Source organism: Sorex fumeus, unplaced genomic scaffold (genome assembly GCF_029834395.1).
Source record: "Sorex fumeus unplaced genomic scaffold, SorFum_2.1 ptg000124l, whole genome shotgun sequence".
Lineage (NCBI taxonomy): Eukaryota > Metazoa > Chordata > Mammalia > Eulipotyphla > Soricidae > Sorex > Sorex fumeus.
The window spans coordinates 1702818-1723478 of NW_026606181.1; the positions used below are offsets into that span (position 1 = coordinate 1702818).

General features: G+C 36.5%; 1 protein-coding gene across 2 annotated transcripts in view; it reads right to left on the reverse strand.

Moving 5' to 3' along the window:
- The window catches only part of KHDRBS2 (KH RNA binding domain containing, signal transduction associated 2), a 535359-nt gene that overhangs the window by 26307 nt on the left and 488391 nt on the right, over positions 1 to 20661 (reverse strand). For both annotated transcript variants that reach the window (XR_008795493.1, XM_056137375.1), the window contains exon 7: positions 20474 to 20556. Coding sequence is in view for 1 of the 2 variants with exons in the window: in XM_056137375.1 (XP_055993350.1) it covers positions 20474 to 20556 (83 nt within the window). In the remaining variant the exon portion in view is untranslated. The remainder of the gene's footprint in view (positions 1 to 20473; positions 20557 to 20661) is intronic.

Here is a 20661-nt window from a genome sequence, read left to right on the forward strand (position 1 = left end):
GGAGACATAGAATTTAATGTTATTTTAGAAAATGTCTATATGCAAACAGAATTTTTTCCCTATTCACATACTTTTTTGTGTGTTTTTTTTTGGGGGGGGTCACACCCAGTTGTGCTCAGGAAACTCTTCCAGCTCTGCACAGGTAAGTCCCTTATGAAAGTGTTCAAAGGACCATGTGGTGCATAGACCTCCCACATGCAAACAAGGATGCAGACTGTTGTAGTTTTTTTTCTGCACTGAAAATCATGTTCAAAAAATTATTTTCATACTTTTAGCTTCTCTTCAACAGTTCATGCCTTACTACAAAATCAAGTTTGCATGCCTCTTCTCCCTCATCTTTCCCAACATATGCTTTCATTCGTATTATTCCCAGCTATGCTATATAATAGCATAATAACCATAAAAGCCTCAGACTGAGTGTACACATAGATGCATTATGTCCATTTTGTAAAACACTAAAAATCAAATAGGTAGGACTGAAAAAGCCTTCATAAAAATTATAGTCTATCAGAAACTTTATTAAATAAGTGATAAGAAGTAATTTACTCCCCTTTTTCTTTTATTAAACACATGATGAAAAATAAAAAGAACCAAGGTGCAGAGGTAGCGAAATGTCCTATTAGCAACTCTTCCAGACACTCCAGGGTATAAGTATGGAAGACATTAGACCTTGAGATGTCTTGGCATAACATTTAAAAGGCTCTTGATTTACTCAAGGAAAAGAGTTTAGATTTTATCTTATTAGATACTGAAGAAAATGAAGGCTTTACGAAGTGATTATATTTTATAGATGTGAAATACCTATATTTCTGTTATATATAAAACATTTATACTTATATAGGCTATCTTTCTCTTGTGTGTTTTACAATCCAATTTCCTTTATATTCTGTATTGTCTATTTTTTCTGTTAAATTAAAACATGTAAGAAAGTCTGCATATCATGATAAATTATTTATGAACTTAACACATAATTATTTCATTTCATAGTGTCTGCAGTTAAATTAAGATATAGTAGGGGAACAACTTAAAGGAAATGACTTAAAGAAAACATTAATTTATTTGGGTCCAACCAAATGTGCTTGAATTCTGATAACTGAATTATATAATGAGTGGTGTTCTCTGAGTCCACTCACATGATTAATAGTACATGTAGATGGGAGTGAAGTCTCATAATATTGGGACTGCTGTAAATATTTAGAGTTTAAAAATTAGAGACTTTAAATCTTCAAAACAGTAAGTGAAATATAGGAGCATGAAAAATCCAGTCATATGAAGAAAGCATAAGAAACAAAATTATATACTACTTGTAACTGCTATTTACGAATATATGTATTTAAATTCTCAATCCCACATTTTATATTCAAAACATAAAAATTCTGAGTTGGAGAGATAATACAGTGCATTTACCATGTAATCAGTTGGCGTGGGTTCAATCCCCAGCATTCTATATGATCTCCTGAGCACTGCCAAAAGTAACTTCTGAGTATTGCCTAGTATGACTCAATAACAAAAACAAGAAGAAAGAAGGAAAGAGAGAGGAAAGGAAGAAAGAAAGAAAGAAAGAAAGAAAGAAAGAAAGAAAGAAAGAAAGAAAGGAAAAATGAAAAAAAGAAAGACCCCACAAGTACCAATAATGTTATAAGACGAGGTGTAAAAATGGAAAAAGTATAGTTTATCTAACTATCATTAAATGGGCATAATTCATATATTTCACTCAAAATTTTTTCCATCTAAAATTGGGTTATTTTCCTTTAGCAAATGGAAAATTAAAGCATACTACTTAAGATCTCTGGTACTAGGAATTAACATTCACAATACTATCATTTGCTTTGTTGAGAATTTATTGCTGTTGTTTCATATTGCCAGTAAAAAAATGTGATGAAGATAAACCAAACACCTTGCATTCTTAAAATCTTCCAATTGGTCTCCCCAGCAATGCTCAGAGAACAAGAGGCCACTGTCTTGGCTATTATTGATTTGTTACATGATTTATTATGCAGACCCGATGATTCAGTACTCCAGGACCAGTAGAGGTGCTTGGGGGCCAGGAGATGCCAAGGATTGACATTGGAAATTAGAATATGTGCTTGATGGGAAGATATATCCTCAGCATTAAAAAAAATATTCAAAATTTAAAATATGTTGATCAGTGTGTGTGCACACTCAAAACATTAAATAAAATATTCTTGTATATGTTTCAACTAAAATAAAAATGCCCATTTTCATGCTTCACTTTTGCAGTTCTAAAAGTATCAATGCTTTACATGGTCTATTTATAAATGACATTTGAACGCCATTAGTATTAACATTTTAGAATGCTTTTGGAATTTTCTGATTTTTATTCATTGCTTGCACCCCAAAGCATCACTGAGAAAGCATTGTGTTACAGAGCAGCTGTGATTGTAAAATTAATATAAATTTGTGTGTTCTAAAATTTATTAGTAAACTAAATACAAACACTTACGTAGAGATAGGGAACTAGACAGTTAGGTAACTAGCTAGATAATGTAGTTGTTTTTCTGCTAGCTTATTTTAACTTTAAAGGTATAAATCAAAGGTAACTCATTGATAGAAGGTTTACAATCTCAAGAGTTGAAAACAGTGGGGTCTCCATTCTCTGACACATCAGGAGAAAAATCAGTGTTTCTTCAAAAAAAAAAAGACTACACGGAACACATAAAAGTGGTATTTGAAATTAAAATTGAGAGCTTCTATTTTCATTTTCATTGATTGTGTCATTTTGTACAAATCACTAAATCTTTCTGCACTCTAAATTCTTCACCTTTAAGATAGAAATAACGATAGTACTTCAAGTATTAATGTGAGAAGCTGTGACAGCCTCATGATAAGTGAATAGTACATATAAGACACCCAATAAATATTAATAATGAGTGATCATCCAATCAATGTTGTTATAAAAATATTGCTCTTCTTTATATTCATAAAGGTTGCAATGCTGATAGAGATTTCATCTTCTTGAAATATTCTGAAACATAAAATAACCATACATGCCCTCTTTAGTCTCAGTTGATGATATTTAATGTCCACAGGATGAAATATAGGCTGATTATTCATGAAGGAAGTGACATATTTGTTCTGCTCATAGATTAAGGATCAAGATAGATGATCTATAGAAGGTATCTAGTGTAGAATTATGATCAGCTTTGTAATGATCTCCTTTAGAGAAAATGGATGGTTTAAGAGTATAACCTCATGACCCAAATGAGAAAGCAATACATTTAGTTTTTTTCCTCTGTATTTAATATTATGCACAAATTTCTGCTAATGGTTTCTCTTTATAGACTCTTTAATCATTTTAAAAATATTTATGTTCATACTTTTGCTTACTTTGACCCATTATTACATAAATGAGGGGTGAGCAACTTTATTAGAAAAACATTAATCTTCTGTTTTATCATGTGGAATTGTCATTGAACATAGTAATTATTTTCTATAAATAAGACCTTCAACTGGCTAATTAGGCTTGGTGGTACATGACATTATTAAATGAACTGTTACATGCTTTTGGTACAAATACACAGAAGTTATTGAACCCTAGTTTGCAATGGACATAATTTTTACAGTACACATATAATGTTTTTCCTAAGTCATAATTCACCAGTATTACCAAGAATTCTGAGCTGTAGACATCAGTATAATATCTCATTATTTCAATATTATATCTAGTTGACTTTGAGACTTAGTTCACTGGTGTAGGCTGCATTATGGCTGTATGTTAATGGTGATTTGTAGTCTTTCCTATTCAAATCACAAATGTAAGCTCACCTGTGTTGTGTAATGTTCCAGAACTAGTTGCTACAAATTAATATTACTTTCATGTACTAGACTTCAGAAATTTGAATGAATAAACCAGTTTACAGAAAGAATATATGAACTAGTAACAGTGATTCCATCCCGATAAATGTTTTCTTTATTTGAGGAAACAAGACTACATAAAGAAACACTTATTGCATAACAAGTCGGTGAGGCCCTCTTGTGTACCTTAACTGTGAAACAAGATTCTCCCAGCCCCTGACAGTGCTCAGGGCTAACTCCTGGGACTGTGCTCATGGATCACTCTTGGTGGTGCTTGGGAGACTATATGTGGAACTTGGGATCAAATCAGGGTTTGCTGAATCAAGGGAATTGATCTAATTCCTGTGCTATCTCTTTAATAAGCTTTTACCAAGATATTCAGAGCAGGCTGTTCTCCATTCTTGACACCTTGATATGTGAGGCTAAAATAAATCAGATCCTATGAGCCTCAGGAGAAACTCTGCTTACATTAAGTTATCAAGCATGATAGACTCCAACTTGCTTGACATAGATTTATTTCTAAGTTACATGGAGGGGTAGAGAGTAAACACAAGAGCATCTGGTTATCACGCAGAACATTGAGATGAATAGTTGTTTAACCATGGTACCTCAAAGTTTTACAAGGAAGAGACCATCATCTCTTGAGCTTTTTTTTTAACCACTGATGCCAGCTCAGATGCCTTGAGATGGGACCTCATTGTCCCTTGACCCCACTATCAAATCTCTCTTATAATTTGCTTACCCAATCAGCCATATGTAAACACCTTGCCTCTATCTGAGAGCAAGATGGGTCCCAGACAAGTACACGTTTATTTGCAGATATTTCTGATGCAGAAGTTGACGATCACAGTTTGGCATACTTCCAATGTACTTTCATGTTTACAAAGTCTGAGGTATGTCTTATTATTCATAATAATTTATAAATTTGAAATTGGTATGAATTTATAAGCTACCAGATGATACAATGAGTCAGCTTGTAGCTCTGATCTCAGAGAACTGAAATTTTGGTGTTTATTTAGGTTTAATTAATTAATTTTTTTTTGATGGAGGGTGTACCCAGTGGTGCTCAGGACTTCTGGTTCTATGCTCAGGAATCACTCCTGGAGGTACTCAAGGATGTTGGGGATTAAACCTAGGTAGGTTGGGCTTGCAGAAAGTAAACACTCTCCCTGCTATACTATCTCAAAGACTAGAGGTTTTATTGTTCAGTTTAAGTAGTTTCTGTGTACTGAATCATATTATTATTTCATTACTATTATTTTTGAGCCACACTCAAGGGTATTTAGGGAATACTAGGACTCTGTGCTCTGGAGTCCCTAGTGATGTTCAGGAGACAAAATGTGATGCGATCAACATACTGTCAGTTAAAATGTTGCTGCTAACCCACAATATTGCTTTCCAAAAAATGTCTTAAGTATTTGATAAAGATATTCTAGCAAGTCTAATAAATAGCCTGGTTTTAAAAATTATTATAAGAAGATATTAACTCAGCAATGGAAGGGTCTAACAAGGTGAAATGTCACAGAGATAAATGACAACTTTTGAATTTGGGTTAAAAAATTGTAAAGATGCAGGATGATGGTAGAACTGGCTTGACAGCAGTTCATTTAGAAATAACCTAGGTTTCCAGCTGAAAACAAATTCAATAAAACCCAGTAATGTGACACACACAGTCCCTTAAGAAAGCTACACAGTCAGATGATACTGAAGGGTTCAAAGACAAGAAGCACAGGGTATAATAATGTTATTTCTTTACAGCAGTCAACTCTCATCTGATATAATGTACCTCACAAATGTACTATGCTGCACTTACAGATGAACACTTGGACAAATGGAATAGAAGAGAATAGTTATTTGGTAAATGGGATTTGAAGTATTCCAAAAATAGTCTAGGAAAGCCATATCTACATAGACATGTTTGTCTTGGTTTTAGCTTATTTATGATAATACTAAATGGATAACTATCCCGAATGACCATTTATCTAAAACAATTAGGATCTGTAAAATATAGGTGCCTCAGTGAGGGGCGGCAGCTTGGCTCTCTAATTTAGTTCCCAGAATGTTCCTAAGAATCTCTCTTTGAAGAAGATGACCTTTTGAGATGAATGCACCAACTTCCAGACATAAGACAGACACATTATAGGGCTGGAGAAATAGCACAGCATGTAGGGCATTTGCCTTGCACGCAGCTGACCCGGGTTTGATTCCCAGCATCACATATGGTCCCATGAGCACCGCCAGGAGTGATTCCTGAGTGCATGGTCCAGGAGTAACCCCTGTGCATCACCAGGTGTGACCCTGCCGCCCCCCAAAAAGACAGACACTTATAAAAAAGAGAAGTCAATTTTGCTTTGCTTAGAATACAAAGCAGTTACTATGGCCATTAGCTTGTTCGTGGTACAACAATATTATTTATCAATAATAATGAACATGGCAATCAGAAATTCTTGAACCCTCAGATGAGATTTTGTCCTTGAGTTAATCTCTGAGAACTTTCCCTGAAGGAGGGGCTTTACACCTGTTGGTTGTTATGACAATGTTCAACCCCACCTATGTGTACCCCCACACTTCATGATTCCTATATAACTATGCCATAAGGAGGGAGAGGAAGAGAAATTACTATGCTGTAAGGAAAGAAATCAAACTAGGTTGGGGAAAAGGGAGAAATAACGACGCTGTAAATAGGGGGAAAATATTGACAGTGTAATGGGGAAGAGATCTAACTATGTAGAAGAAAATATTGACACTCTAAAGAAGTTGGGATCTAACTATGCTGGGGAAGAAATAACCGTGCGGTAAGAGAGAATGAGAAGAATGGAGCTGTAAGGATGAGAAGGAGAATGAAATAAACTGTCCCTGATTACCAACCAGCCAGGGGCCCTGTTCCCCCATCCTCCCATCCTTTGTTGCTGTGAGCCAGCCAGGGGAGTGGTCCTCAACCAGCGAATGCTGTCCCAGGGGAATGGTCCTCAGCCACTGAACGAGTCCCGCAGGCTCATGCTTTTTGAAACTCACAGTAGTTCTCCCTGAGCTTTGAGTTTTACAAGTGCTCATTTTGGAGCCAGGACTAAGGGCACAGAAACTACCCGGCAACTCTCATATCAACAGTAAAGGGTAAGTGGGAAATACACAGAATATCTTTAAGTCATGATATAGGATAGTGATACATCAGGAAGACATACTCTGCTCCTACCCGTTCTTTTTTTTTCTTTTTGGGTGACACCTGGCGATGCACAGGGTTACTCCTGAATCTCCACTCAGGAATTACTCCTGGCAGTGCTTGGCGGGACCACACGGGATGCTGGGAATCAAACCCTGCCCGCTGTGCTATCGCTCCAGCTCCACCATTTTTTTCTTATTTAAGGGACCAAAAAACTAGAACAGAAAATGCTTCACCAGAAACAGAAATGAAGATTCTGGAGATTTTCATATTATTTAAAGTATTTTCTGTATACCAAATCATATTATTTTCTCTTTGTTTTTTGAGCCATACTCAAGGGTGTTGAGGAACTACTTAGGCTCTATGCTCTGGTGATGGGATCAAACTAGAGTCTGCCACACAGAATGTAAGTGCTTACTGTTTCCTCAGCACCCCATTAAAATTAGTTTTCTATCTTGATTTTACAGAGTTTAGGAATCAATGGCTGTGGATACATGTAGATATGATTGTTTCCATTTCTAAACTATTAAATTAAAAAAAATAGTTGCCGGGATGTAAAAATCTGGATAATTCCCTGAAAAATTGATTGTTGCCATTATATTTTCTTTGAGCCATACCAGTACTTCTTTAATATTAAAGTCTCTATGCTTTATCTTGATTCTACACGGACTTGTTACTAACAAGATAATATGAGCTGAAGTCATAAATACTTCTGCATCCAACAAAACAAAAGAGCTTCTGCTTTCCTCTTTGGGTTACTTTCCCTGAGCAATCATAATTGAGGCAGTTCAAGCAACATGAAGAACATGGTAAGAGCCATGCAGAAGGGGCTTGATTAAGGTGTCAGCTGTGACTAGCATGCTAGGCACATCAGAGTGAAATAGATGATTTCAGCTTCCAGCTACTGAGTTATTCTTATCTTTTGAGACTTTCCAGAGGATGCCCCAGTCACAGAGGAAAGGAAACAAGTGAGGTAAAGAGTCAGGCGGAATGTCGATGCATACCAGAAAATTTCAAGAAACCATAAAAGCAAGGAGCTTCTGCAAAGATAATAATCTGAAAAGGAATATTCTTGTGGACAGCTCAAAACAAAGATTAGATCCCATACAGAGAGTGTTAACCAATGATCTTTAAGACCCAGAGAATTAAGGAACCAGTGGACTTGAAGTCCTTTTTATTGACAATGCCCAAGGAAGAAATTCTTATCTGCACACAGAGAGCCAAATTTAAAGCACTTGGAAAATCCTCTAGGTAATTTGCATTCTAAAAGCACTCCAGGCATACTTTTCTTGGGCTTGAAATCCTTTTCCTTGAATCCCACATTTTTGCTTTGGAGATATAATAAGCTTTTCTGTTTCACTATCTTTTCCTAAAAATCTTTGCAGGGACAAAAGCACCTGGACCCCAAGCGGTGGCTGGGTCTAACGTCTTCATTTCTGCGAAAATGAGTAACCTTGCATCAGGCGGACAGCCACAGCTTCAGAAACATCTAAATGAAACGGAGAAGACCTCAAGGCTATGCAGGAAAATTGGGTCCCTGATACAGCTTGGCAATAGCAGTAGTGAACTTTGGCAGAACCGCAGTTTTCCCTGAAGCTTGGAACTCAAGTGAATTTTACCATTTCAGACCTCCTCTAAGCTTAGAGCACACCAAAGTGGCTACTTCTATGCACTATTAAAACTCTTAATGCCTTAATGCACCCACCCTCCACCAGTACAGTAGCATTGTAGCACTGTCCTCCCGCTGTTCATTGATTTGCTCAAGCAGGCACCAGTAACGTCTCCACTGTGAGACTTGCTCCTGTGTTTGGCATATCAAATATGTCACAGCTAGCTTGCCAGCCTTTGCCATGCGGGCACGATAGCATACTCTCGGTAGCTTGCCAGGCTCTTGAGATGGGCAGAGGAATTGAACTGGGGTTGGCACCGGGCTGGCTGTGTGCAAGGAAAGTGCCCTACCCACTGTGCTATCGCTCCAGCCGCCATCACACTACATACATTTTTATGCCACTTGGTTCTGGTATATATAGTTTTAACGTTCTAGTAACTGGAAGAGATAGATTATCAGATTTTCTTGGGGGAAAAGATTTAGCACCGTTGGACTCTGTTTTAGACAGAACACAGGCCATTTTCCAGTGCATAGTTTCCACCGTTCCTTATTGAGTACCTTGATAATCATATGCACTGGTGAACACTCCTGACCCTTATGTATGTTGCGAAATGTTTGTTAGGTAGGTTTCTTTCTTATTGTAAAATTTTTATAATTTTTTTAATCTTACATTGAAGCTATGATTTCAACTGAAGTTCTTTAATTGGCTTTAATGGTTTTGTTTTATTTTTGCAGCATAGTAGGTTTTCCACAAGTCTGAAATGATCTAATCCATCCTATTTTAGTTATTTGATTTTGGGGTCATACCCAGAAGTGTTCAGGGATTATTTCTGGCTCTGTGCTTAGGCATTACTCCTGGAGGATCAGATGTGGTGCCAGGGATCAAACCCAGTGCAGCCACATTTGCAAGTGTCCTACACTGTACTATTGCTCAGTCCTCCACCACTTTTCTGATTATAGAGGGTTTCACCAAAGCCACTATAGGACACTGTTTTGTCCTTCCTCAGGTAGCTTAGGTTTATCGGAGAACACCCATCCCAGTGCTCTGGAGTCACTGCCATTCCTCTGTTTATCTGTAAACTATTCTCTGTGCTCTCCTCCCCAGCCAGTTAATCACCTTTTCTTCCTAATCAGATTCTGTTAGCTTGTAAGATCAGATCCTTCTAAACAAACTGAACTTGTATGGCAAGCAATGTCCTTTCTATATGGACACAGGAAGACAGTTAATATTATGCTTTGTAACTTGGGAGTTGATTGACTCAGAATAACATTTACTCCTGGCATCTGCTTTCTTGACTCAGTTGCCCTTATTTCCCAGCACCCCAAAAGCAGGGTCCCGACGAGGGGCTGAATGGACTCAGGACAAGCTGTGAGCTACCCTGGCATCAAAATGGGCCAGGCCAAAGCGCCACGATACTCAACTATGAGTTGATCATGGACAAATGCTGTCATGATCCAAAGTAAGTAACGACGAGAATAGGACCCTGCTGGGGCTAGGAAAACTAACCTGGCCTAAGGACTGCAGAATGATGTTCTCAGGACGAACCAAACTGTAAGTTTATATCTCTTACTGTGCTCACACAGAATGACATTGCTAGAAATATGAGAAGTAGATTTATTACAACTATTTAAGTAGGTTACTAGCTGAGGGAAGAACACACGCTTGTTGGGCGGATCTCCTAGTAATCTGGAGTAATCTCTTAGATGAGATTTTATCCTTGAGTTAATCTCCTGGAGGAGTGGTCTTACCTCTCTTTGTTGATTTGTTAATGTTCAACCCACCTTTGTGCCACTGCCTTACGTGATGATTGCTATATAAACTAAGACTGTAAGCTTGGAGGGGCAGAGTCAGAAGTGAGAGAGCTCCGGCTCCAGAGATCCAGAGTCACAGCGAGAGGGAGAAAGGGTTGAGATTGAGGCCCAGGAGAGAAGCAGAGGAGAGACAGGAGTGAAGAGGACTGGAATAAACGGCAACTAAGACCAACCAGCCTGGCCCTCATTTCTTCCTTTGTCTGCCCTTGGCCAACAGCCGTCCCAATGCAGGCCACACACAGCGACTCAAGAGCACTGAATGCGGGTGGTGTGATAGAGCCATCCAGAGAGCCCGCAAGCGAATGTACAACCTTCAGCGTGCTAAGATTTTACAAGCCACCACTTTCTTTATAAGAGATTTTGCATTTTAAACAAATCTAATGGAAAGCTGATATGTCCTGGCATCTATATCAGTATATGAATAAAAAGGTTTCAGTTACTAACTGGCATCCTTAAATTCTCTTGGGAGACTCATGGCACAAGTGACAAAAAGATGTTTTCTGAACTCTTCTTGTTAACAATAAAGTACTTAATGTAAAAAATACAAGATAAATGGATTTTTAGGCAGTAGTTTAGTTTTTACTCAGATTCATTTAAACTTATTTAAAAATTGATAAACTTAATGAACATATAAAAAATAATTTGAGCACACATGGTTTCTTCTGCGGAATAGAATTTGCCAATCTGGGAAGAAGGAAAATGACATTTCAAGTGTTTTATGTCAGCCTAGGAAGTGAAAGAAAATTACATCTGTGAGGTCTGTGACTTCATGCCCAAATTCCTACCACTACACCATGTAGGGATGACCAGATCAGCTGTAACATGCAAAGCGAAAGTTCCACCTGAAAAATCTTATTCATTTTCTCATGCTTAAAATGGCTTCTGACTGAGATTAGTATCTTGGGATCAAAATATGTACTTTGTCTTATATCAGAGTGTTACAAATTAACATTAAAGGCCTAGAGTGATAATTCAGTGGATGGGTAGAGCTCTTGCCCTGCATGCAACCAACGAAGGTTTGATGATGGTATCCCGTAAGATCATCTAAGCCTGCCGGGTATGATCTCTTTGCACAGAGTCAAGTATGACCCCCAAACAAAAAGAGACAAACAAAATAAACATATGCCTGTAAAAGAGAAATGCATTGTAATTTTAATAGATGGATGTAACATTTTACTCAGTTGAGAATAAACTACCTGTTCCAATTCCATATATGTTGGAACCTATTTTGATTGATAAAGAGGAGAAAAGAGCTAATCAAAGTTTTCTCTGTGCTGGATTCTTCCGCAGCTTCAACTCTGCAAAATAATATTCTTTCATTTCCTCCACAGTAGTGATTATTTAAGTTAACACTTGCCTAAAACTAGCTGCAGTTATCTTAGATGTGCAAAATAAATATGTCAGATAAGAGCAAAGAAATATGTGCATCAAAAGTTGAATCCTCATCCTGTTGAGGTAAATTCAAACAATATCAAATTCAATGTTTATGCATGCAGGGTTCATAGATAGCATGAAAATACAACTAACTTGTAGAATAACTGTGGGGAAAAGTCTCAAATTCAATAACCTTCTGCAAATTCAATCTCATCATTCCCTATAGTTTAAGACATAAGAGAATTGAATTACAAATTGAAGGTGAGTCACTTTATAGTGAATAGTACCACTTAAATGAATAGGACAAGCTATTACATATGTAATTTTATAACTATTGAATTACTGGGTAACTGCAGTACTGTACACTTATGAGAAGAGTTACTGGAGATTTTCAGTATCAAAATAAGAGCTCATACTAAATTTAGAGCCTAAAACCAATTGTTAAATAACTTTTTTTTTTAAATCATGTGTTGCATTCCAGATCACTCTGCCTCAAGTACCAAAGCATCCTATAATATAGATTATTTTGAATTAAAGAAATAATCCTTTCTTTCTTCTATTGGTTTTTTTTTCAGAGTCTCCCTTCTGTTATTTTTGCTAGCAGGAAATACATCTCTATGTGAAAAATGTCATCCCACAGAGAGATGGAGAAAGAGACACTGTATTAATCATAGCCAGGGCTGGAAAGATATATAAGCATGCTCTACTTCGCTCATTGACTTGGTTGTACAAACCAAGACGTCCAAGAATTTCTTTGTCCTGTGGACTCATCACAGGTAGAACAATCTTCATCTTATATTTTCTTTTGGCTTTATGGGTAACACCTGCAGTTCATGATGCTCAGGGGTTACTCCTGGCTCTGCACTCAGGCATTACTCCTGGTGGTGCTCAAAGGACCATATGGGATGCCAGGAATCAAACCCAGATCGGCTGCATGCAAGGTAGGTGCTCTACCCACTGTATTATTGCTCTGGCACCGCATCTTCATCCTTTTTTTTTTTTGTCTAAAACCTATCTAAACTGGCTGTTTGGGTTATTTAAGTATGTTCCATTCCCAATCAACCTCACTGTCCAGAAAAATTTCATTTGTCATTATTTTAAAATTTCTCTCACCAATTTCATTTGGGGCTGACCAAAGGCACTAAAATCTACCCTTATTCTTGCTCAGTAATTTAGTTTGTTATCCTTTAGTAAAACTTTCAAACAACTTGCTGTGTTCTGATTATTTTAAATGTTTATTTTTCTTACCCATTCATATGCATAACAGTAAGATTTAGATTTCAGACTGTATCTGTTAGTGTTTATGGCCAAGGGAACCAGGATTGGATTTATGATTCTGAACCCAGTATTTACTATCTGAATGAACAGAGGAACAATTTTAAGTTTCATTTTTATGTCTTACATGTTATAAGAATTAGGTAATTCTGACAAGATACTGTTGCAAGAATTAAAGGAGATAAAATGTCCAAGACAATTTAGCTCATAGCTCCTGCACAAAACTGAATCACTAGTTTTACTTAGTATCCGAATTTAGAAACAATAGTTTCTATCATACATTTCTCACCTTAAAAAATTAAAAGATGCTCAAGAGAGCCAAGAAAATAATTTTTTACCAGACATTTAAATGTTATTTTAGCATATCTATGCTTTCTCAAGAATAACATACAATTTAACTTAAAAGCATTACTGTTTCTATAGCATCTTTAAAGCATTGCTTACATAGTGAAGCAAGTAATACTATTATGGGAACATGATAAAAAAAATGTACTAGTTATTCTATTTGTTTTCATGTGCTTTTTATCATTGAATGACCAAATAACTGATGATAATTTCATCTACTCGGTTCAGACTGTGTGAGAAAAATGAGACTGAAAGGATGCAGTGATTCTGGGTCTTAACTCTGTGAGTTTCCTTCTTGAGGGCTGCCATTTTGAATCACGTGGTTCAGTTCTGCCAAGAGGTCCTTTTGGCAGCTTTCTCTGAGTCAATTCATTTTTGCTTTTGGTGCAAACTTTTTTTACCTAAAAGACAGTAGCCCCTGGAGTCAATATTGCCTTTTATGATTTTCTTATATGTGAAAATTATTCCCTTCTTAAAATATTCTCAAACTCCCCCATTTCAGCATCTTCCTTTTTCCATATACAGATGTAGATTCTGACATTCATAGATTTTTTTTTTTAAAAGGGACATGATTGTAGAAAACTGTTAGGAACTACACTGTCGCTTCATTAATATACAGAAAATAGAACTTTCCACCCTCTAGGTTTTATGGTTTACTCACCTAATTCCTGCTTCCAATCAAGAAATTTTGATATTTTTTCCTGTGACACTAATTTCTAGTTAAAAACTTACAATGGGAAAATTATAAATTCTTAGCTTTTAACATCCGATTTCAATTATGGTTAGAATCCGAGCTCAGAACTGATTTTTTTGGCTTTTGTTGTGAAATACAATTGAGATAAATTCCTGCTTAAAATTTGGAATTGGGAGAACAACTGGTTAGTAAACCTTGTGAATTTACATGATCACAGAAGGTTCATCTCTGATCATGTTAATGACTTTTATGAGTGAAACTACAATTAAACAAACTGGAAGATCACACAGATCATACTCAACGACTTATTCAATTAAATATTAATCATAGAATGTAACTTTCCTCATTCCAAGGTCTTAGAATCACTGAATTTTCCTGAAAATTACAATACTCATCCTACAATTTTAGACTTGCATAATTTAATCGTCAACCTATTTCTTTAATATCCTTATAGACACTGAACAAGAAAAAAGATGATCAGAGACTACTCATATCATTACCATCTTTACCAGACCTTAATGTCACTGAATTGATTTGCCACCTGAGAAAATCTTGTGAAAAGTCCCTTTTCTGCTACATTCAAAATTTTTTAGAACAACACCTTACAAGATAACTGGGGATTAATTAAACTTGTTAGAGCTTCTGAACTCCATGTGAACCTTTGTAGGGTTGTTACCTTGTGAACTTCCCAAGACTCTATTGAATATGATATTATTCCATTTATGCACCTGCCAGATTTAACTTTAACATCACAAATTCTGCATACACCTATGCTGACTAGTCAATTAAAGACCATTTTCTCTGAAGATCATTATCTTTTATATATGCTTTGCTACATCACACAATCAACTGCAATGCCTCCAAGATTCCACATCGGCATTTCTTGTGTTTTTGAACACAACAATGCCATAATATTATTAAAATTGTTTTCAAGTGATGAATGTTTCACGATAATGCATTTTTATTTGCTTCACTATTTTTTTAAATTTTATTATTATACTTATTTTATTTTTTAAATTTTTATAAAGTTTTTTTTTATAAGTTTTTGTGCTTGTATTTCAGTTATATACAATGATCGAGTACCCATCCCTCCACCAGTGCCTATTCTCCACCACCACTAATCCCAGTATCCCTCCCACCCCCCTTTTCCCCATCCTATCCTGCCTTTGTGGCAAGGCATTCCCTTTTGTTCTCTCTCTCCTTTTGGGTGCTGTGGTTTGCAAAAGAGGCATTGAGTGGCAATCATGTTCGGTCTATAGCCTACTTTCAGCATGCATCTCCCTTCCTGGGAGGGGCGGGTAGGGCATTTGCCTTGCATGCAGCCAACATGGTCAATCCAATTTCAATTCCTCCGCCCCTCCCGGAGAGCCTGGAAAGCTATCAAGAGTATCTCGCCTGCCCGGCAAAGCCTGGCAAGCTACCGGTGACATATTCGATATGCCAAACACAGTAACAAGTCTCACAATGTTACTGGGCCCACTAGAGCAAATCGATGAACAACGGGAGGACAGTGATACAGTGACAATGATGTTCCCCAGATGAATGCAATCTTTTTATGTCTATCCCTCTCTTTCTGACTCATTTCGCTTAGCATGATACTTTCCATGTTGTACCACTTGTATATAAATTTCATGACTTCCTCTTTTCTAACAGCTGCATAGTACTCCATTGTGTAGATGTAACAAAGTTTCTTTTACCAGTCATTAGTTCTTGGGCAATTAGGTTTTTTCCAGATTCTAGCTATTGTAAACAGTGCTGAAAAGCCTGGCAAGCTACCCGTGATATATTCGATATGCCAAACACAGTAACAACAAGTCTCAAAATGGAGATGTTACTGGGCCTGCTTGAGCAAATTGATGAATGACGGGAGGACAGTGCAGACAGTGCAGTCATTGAACTCTGTTTTTTGGGGTCACATGCAGTAATGCTCCGGATCTACTCCTGGTTTAGTGCTCAGGGAGTTGTTCCCAACATAACATGAGGGACCATGTGGTACCAATGAATTAATCTGCGTGCAAAACATGCATTCTAGCTATTTCTCTTCCCTCACATCATTGAAGTCTGACTGAAGAAATACTTAAAAGAATACTTAAATACTTAAAAGAACACTTAAGCTAAAACTAAAACGTATCTAACTCTGGACTGATTCTTGTATACAATAACCTTTTATTCCCGATTCACAATAGTTGGTTAATCTATAGCTCTTTTACTTTGTAGTATGTAATATATCTTGCAAATGAATTCTCCTAAGATTATTAAAATATAAATCATAAAACACTTAAATAAACTTACAATTTAAAAATTAGCAATCACTGCATTCATCTGAGGAACATAAAGTAACAAAATAGGAGACTCACACCCAAGAATAGTCGAGATAAGTACCAGGAGGTTTACTCCATGGCTTGGAGGCCAGCCGTACACTCTAGGGGTAAAGGCAGCTCAGATAGAGAAGGGAGCACCAAATAAAGGGTGTTGGGAAGATTCGCCCAGGATGGGAGATGCATGTTGAAAGTAGACTATGGACCGAACATGATTGCCACTCAATGCCTCTTTTGCAGACCACAGCACCCAAAAGGAGAGAGAGAACAAAAGGAAGTGACCTGCCACAGGGGGGTGGGGGGTGGGATGGGGGGATGGGGGGGAGGAAGGGATTCTGGGAGCATTGGAGGTGGGGAATGGGCACTGGTGGAGGGATGGGTACTCAATCATTGTATAATCGAAACCCAAGCACAAAAATTTGTAAGTCTACAACTAAAGGAGGAACCCTTTAAAATATGTAATAACTGTAAATAAACAAAGCCTTTGTTTTAAAAAAAAAAGAGCACATGCAAAAATGCACCACTCTATAGATGTATTCTATTATGATATGTAATAATATATAAATTATATATGTGTACACATAAAGGTAAAGGTAAAGGCCCTCCCGTTCGTCGATTTGCTCGAGCGGGCCCAGTAACGTCTCCATTGGAGACTTTGTTGTTACTGTGTCTGGCATATCGAATACGTCACGGGGAGCTTGCCAGGCTCTGCCGTGCGGGCGAGATACTCTCGGTAGCTTGCCGGGCTCTCCCAGAGGGGCGGAGGAATCGAACTCGGGTCGGCCATGTTGGCTGCGTGCAAGGCAAACGCCCTACCGCTGTGCTATAAAGAAATTTATCTAAACTTCCTTACAAAACACACAAAAAAAATTAGCAATCACTTTAGGGTTAGTCTCATTGACCTCTCGCTCACCTGCTCACCAAATAAGTGCTCACTGAACTGGCCTGTTCATCTTACCTCTTGCTGCCACACTTGGATTGATATAAATTATAGATAATATATTATGTAACAGTTTCTGAGAGCTTTTCCATTTCCTTTACAAATTGCACATACTAAAATCTCTCAGGCTAGAGCCTGAACAATGGCTAGGGTGCTGGCTTTGCACCTCATAAATTCCTCTGAGTCCTACCAGGAATGATCCCTGAGCACAAAATCAGGAAGAAGCCCTGAGTGTGTCTGATTGTTGGGCCAATCTTATTGAGGGTGTGGCCCCCCAATAAAATTCTAAGTTTTTAAGAATCACAATGTAATTTATTTCATAAATTATTGTCATTTGTGTTATTTTAAATTCATTTATTCAACAAACCTTTATTGAGAACATCTTATGTACCTGACTGGATACTAATATTGATGGCGATTTCAACAAAATACATACATTGGAATATATTTATTAACTTTCACAAAATAGAATAATAATATCAGTAAATTTTGTGACACGGTTCCCTTAGGCCTTCTGACTTAGCTCTAAGATATGTATCAAAAGCAATCATTGTCAGGTAATATAATATGTATGATATTGAATATTGCATTCTCTTTGAAAGATCAGTCTTTAATTTTTTTTATCCTAGATCCATACCCTTCAGATACAGATTCGACCTGAATGTTGTAGCAAGAATCATCTTTAAAATACACACCTTTGAAAAACTCAATGCTAGACACTGTGACGGTCATGAGGGTACATTCGACAGATTCCAAGAAAACTGTAATCATAATATGGGACATGAACACAAATGATCTCAAAGTCTATATGCCAGAGAATAAGCATGGCATTGAGAATGAAGACATGGTGCTAAGAAAATCTAGGGCAGAAATAGGTTATTTCCAAATAATTGGTTAAGAGTAGTTAAGTTTAAAAAGGAAATGAGCTTTTGAGCTAGCACTCAGGCCTCAGTATGCTCAGGGTTTAATCCAGGCATTGTACCCAGAGATCACTCCTGGCAGTGTTTGGGGGACTATATTTGGAGCTGGGGTTCTAAATGGTGTCCACCATAAGTAAGGTAAGTACCTTAACCCCTGTAATATCCATCTCTCAGGCACCTAAGAGGGGTTTTGTATAGAAATTATATTTTTAAATTAGCAAAATATTTAATCTCAATTATTTATGTTGTCAATAATTACACATAATTAAGTTCAAATTTTCTAATATTAAATTTCAAACATTTAGTGTTTAAATTATCCAACCCCCCCATTTTTCTTCTCTGTGTCTCCTACCAAGAATCAACCCTAATTATGTCTCACCAGAAGATGCAGAAATTTCTCCAATTCCAGAAAATTGCCCCTAAATCTCCACAAACTGAATGTAGCTCTAATACCTACATCAAGAAATAATTGTCTTCAATTCTAGTTGTGCTGGAAATATGTGAAATTTGAGTCTTTCATCAACAGCTTGTTAAGACAAGTTACAGAACATTATTATCATTTTAAGTAGTAAATGAATGGTTAACTAACAATTTGAAAATATTAGTAGATGCTAAAAATATGCAGTCAATGTTTATATATAACTTTACTTCGCACCTGCGATACGGTACACAATTTTTTCCTGAGTAACTGTGCTAAGTTCTAATATATAATTGTCACAATTAGGGTATTACTCACAGAAACTCTTGAATCATGAAGATTTTTCTACTTAACTTACTGCAAATTAACCCATTACTCAAAGTTGAGATGATCATTTTCATGATCTATTAAGTTATACTTAGCTCTAGAGGTACCACCTCACACACATCTATTTGCTACTATTTACAGTATGCTTTCTAAATTGAATTTTATCCCAATTCTATCACTAGACTTTTCCTTAGGCCATAAAAAAAATCTGCACTTGCATAGTCATCTATGGATTTCTGCACTGTAAAATGATCTTAAAGCTATTTTATTCTCGCCACTTCTCTTCTGAATATTACTTAATTAATATTTTTGTATCATTAGTAATAATCCAGAAATTGTCAACTTGATTCTGAATTTAAATAGTTCTATTTCTATCAATCGCAAGTAAGAGAAAACTGCTGAAGTATCACATGGATTCCTACTTGGCCATAGAACTTTTAATTTTTTTCTTTAAAAAAAAACTTAGGTGACCGATTTTTTTCCAAAAGGCAAAATAAAATCATGTCAATTTCATTCACAATTTCAAAAAAAAATTCAGAGTGATGAAAGGAAACAATGACACATTCTTAAAATGAGATACATATAGTATTTTGAATAATTCAGCAACACGAATAAACACTAATGAAAGGAGGCAGACACAAAAGGCCACCAAATGTTTTTTTGTACTTTGATGACTATAAAGTCATCAAAGTAAAAATGCATCAAAAGGGAAAAAATAAAATAAAAACAAGGAAAACAAGAATCAAAAAGGGAAACCAGATTGTGTTTTTCAGAACAGAGGTGGGAGTAGTCACCTGTAAAAGGCCATCAGGAAACATACTGGATTGACTGAAATAACCTATAGTTTAATTTTGGTGATTATTATGTGACAGCATTTGGTTACATTTGCCAAACTCATATAACTCTAAATAAATATAAATGTTTCCTTAATAAATCTGACTTTTGAAAACTAAAACTTTCTTGATATCACTAAATTTGAGTACATTTAAGCTGTTAAGCTAAACAGTCACTAAGGTATTCATGAAGAAAGGAAAAAGTTTCCTGATTTATACATTTTTAGATTTCCTCTTTTCAGAATCACATACACTTTTCTTCTATTGTCTGAGAAAAAAATTACATGTTTAGAGATGACACGCTAAAGAAGTGACTTAATGTTAATGTTTTAATTATAAAATGACTTAAATAATATCTAAAGATAACAATATTTATATACCAACTTGCTAAATGGTCTGGCTGTGAGGATCACCTAGTCTTGAAATCTCACTTGAATATTCAATTATTGGCAACAGCAAGACGATTGCCTTTAACCTCTCACAGTGGAGTCAGCCTGTTAATAATTCCGAAAGACAATGGAGGAAAAACACTCTTAGGAACTCTCAGAAAAATATAATGGTCAGAGACAAGAAACAAAATGGCAGGATTCAAGATGATCCTGAAAGAACACTTGAGACAGCAAATGCCTTACCTTTGAGTTTGGGTGGCATAGCTGTTCTCATAAGCCTCATAGGTCTGGTCATCATATTCACCCCCGTAGCCATCATCATACCCCTGAGGCAGAAAATGGTAGAAAGACCTATTAACAATGAATTGGATTAGAGTGTTCTTAGTTAATGAAATTTTATATAATGTGACCTTAGTTGAGTTTTTTGTTTG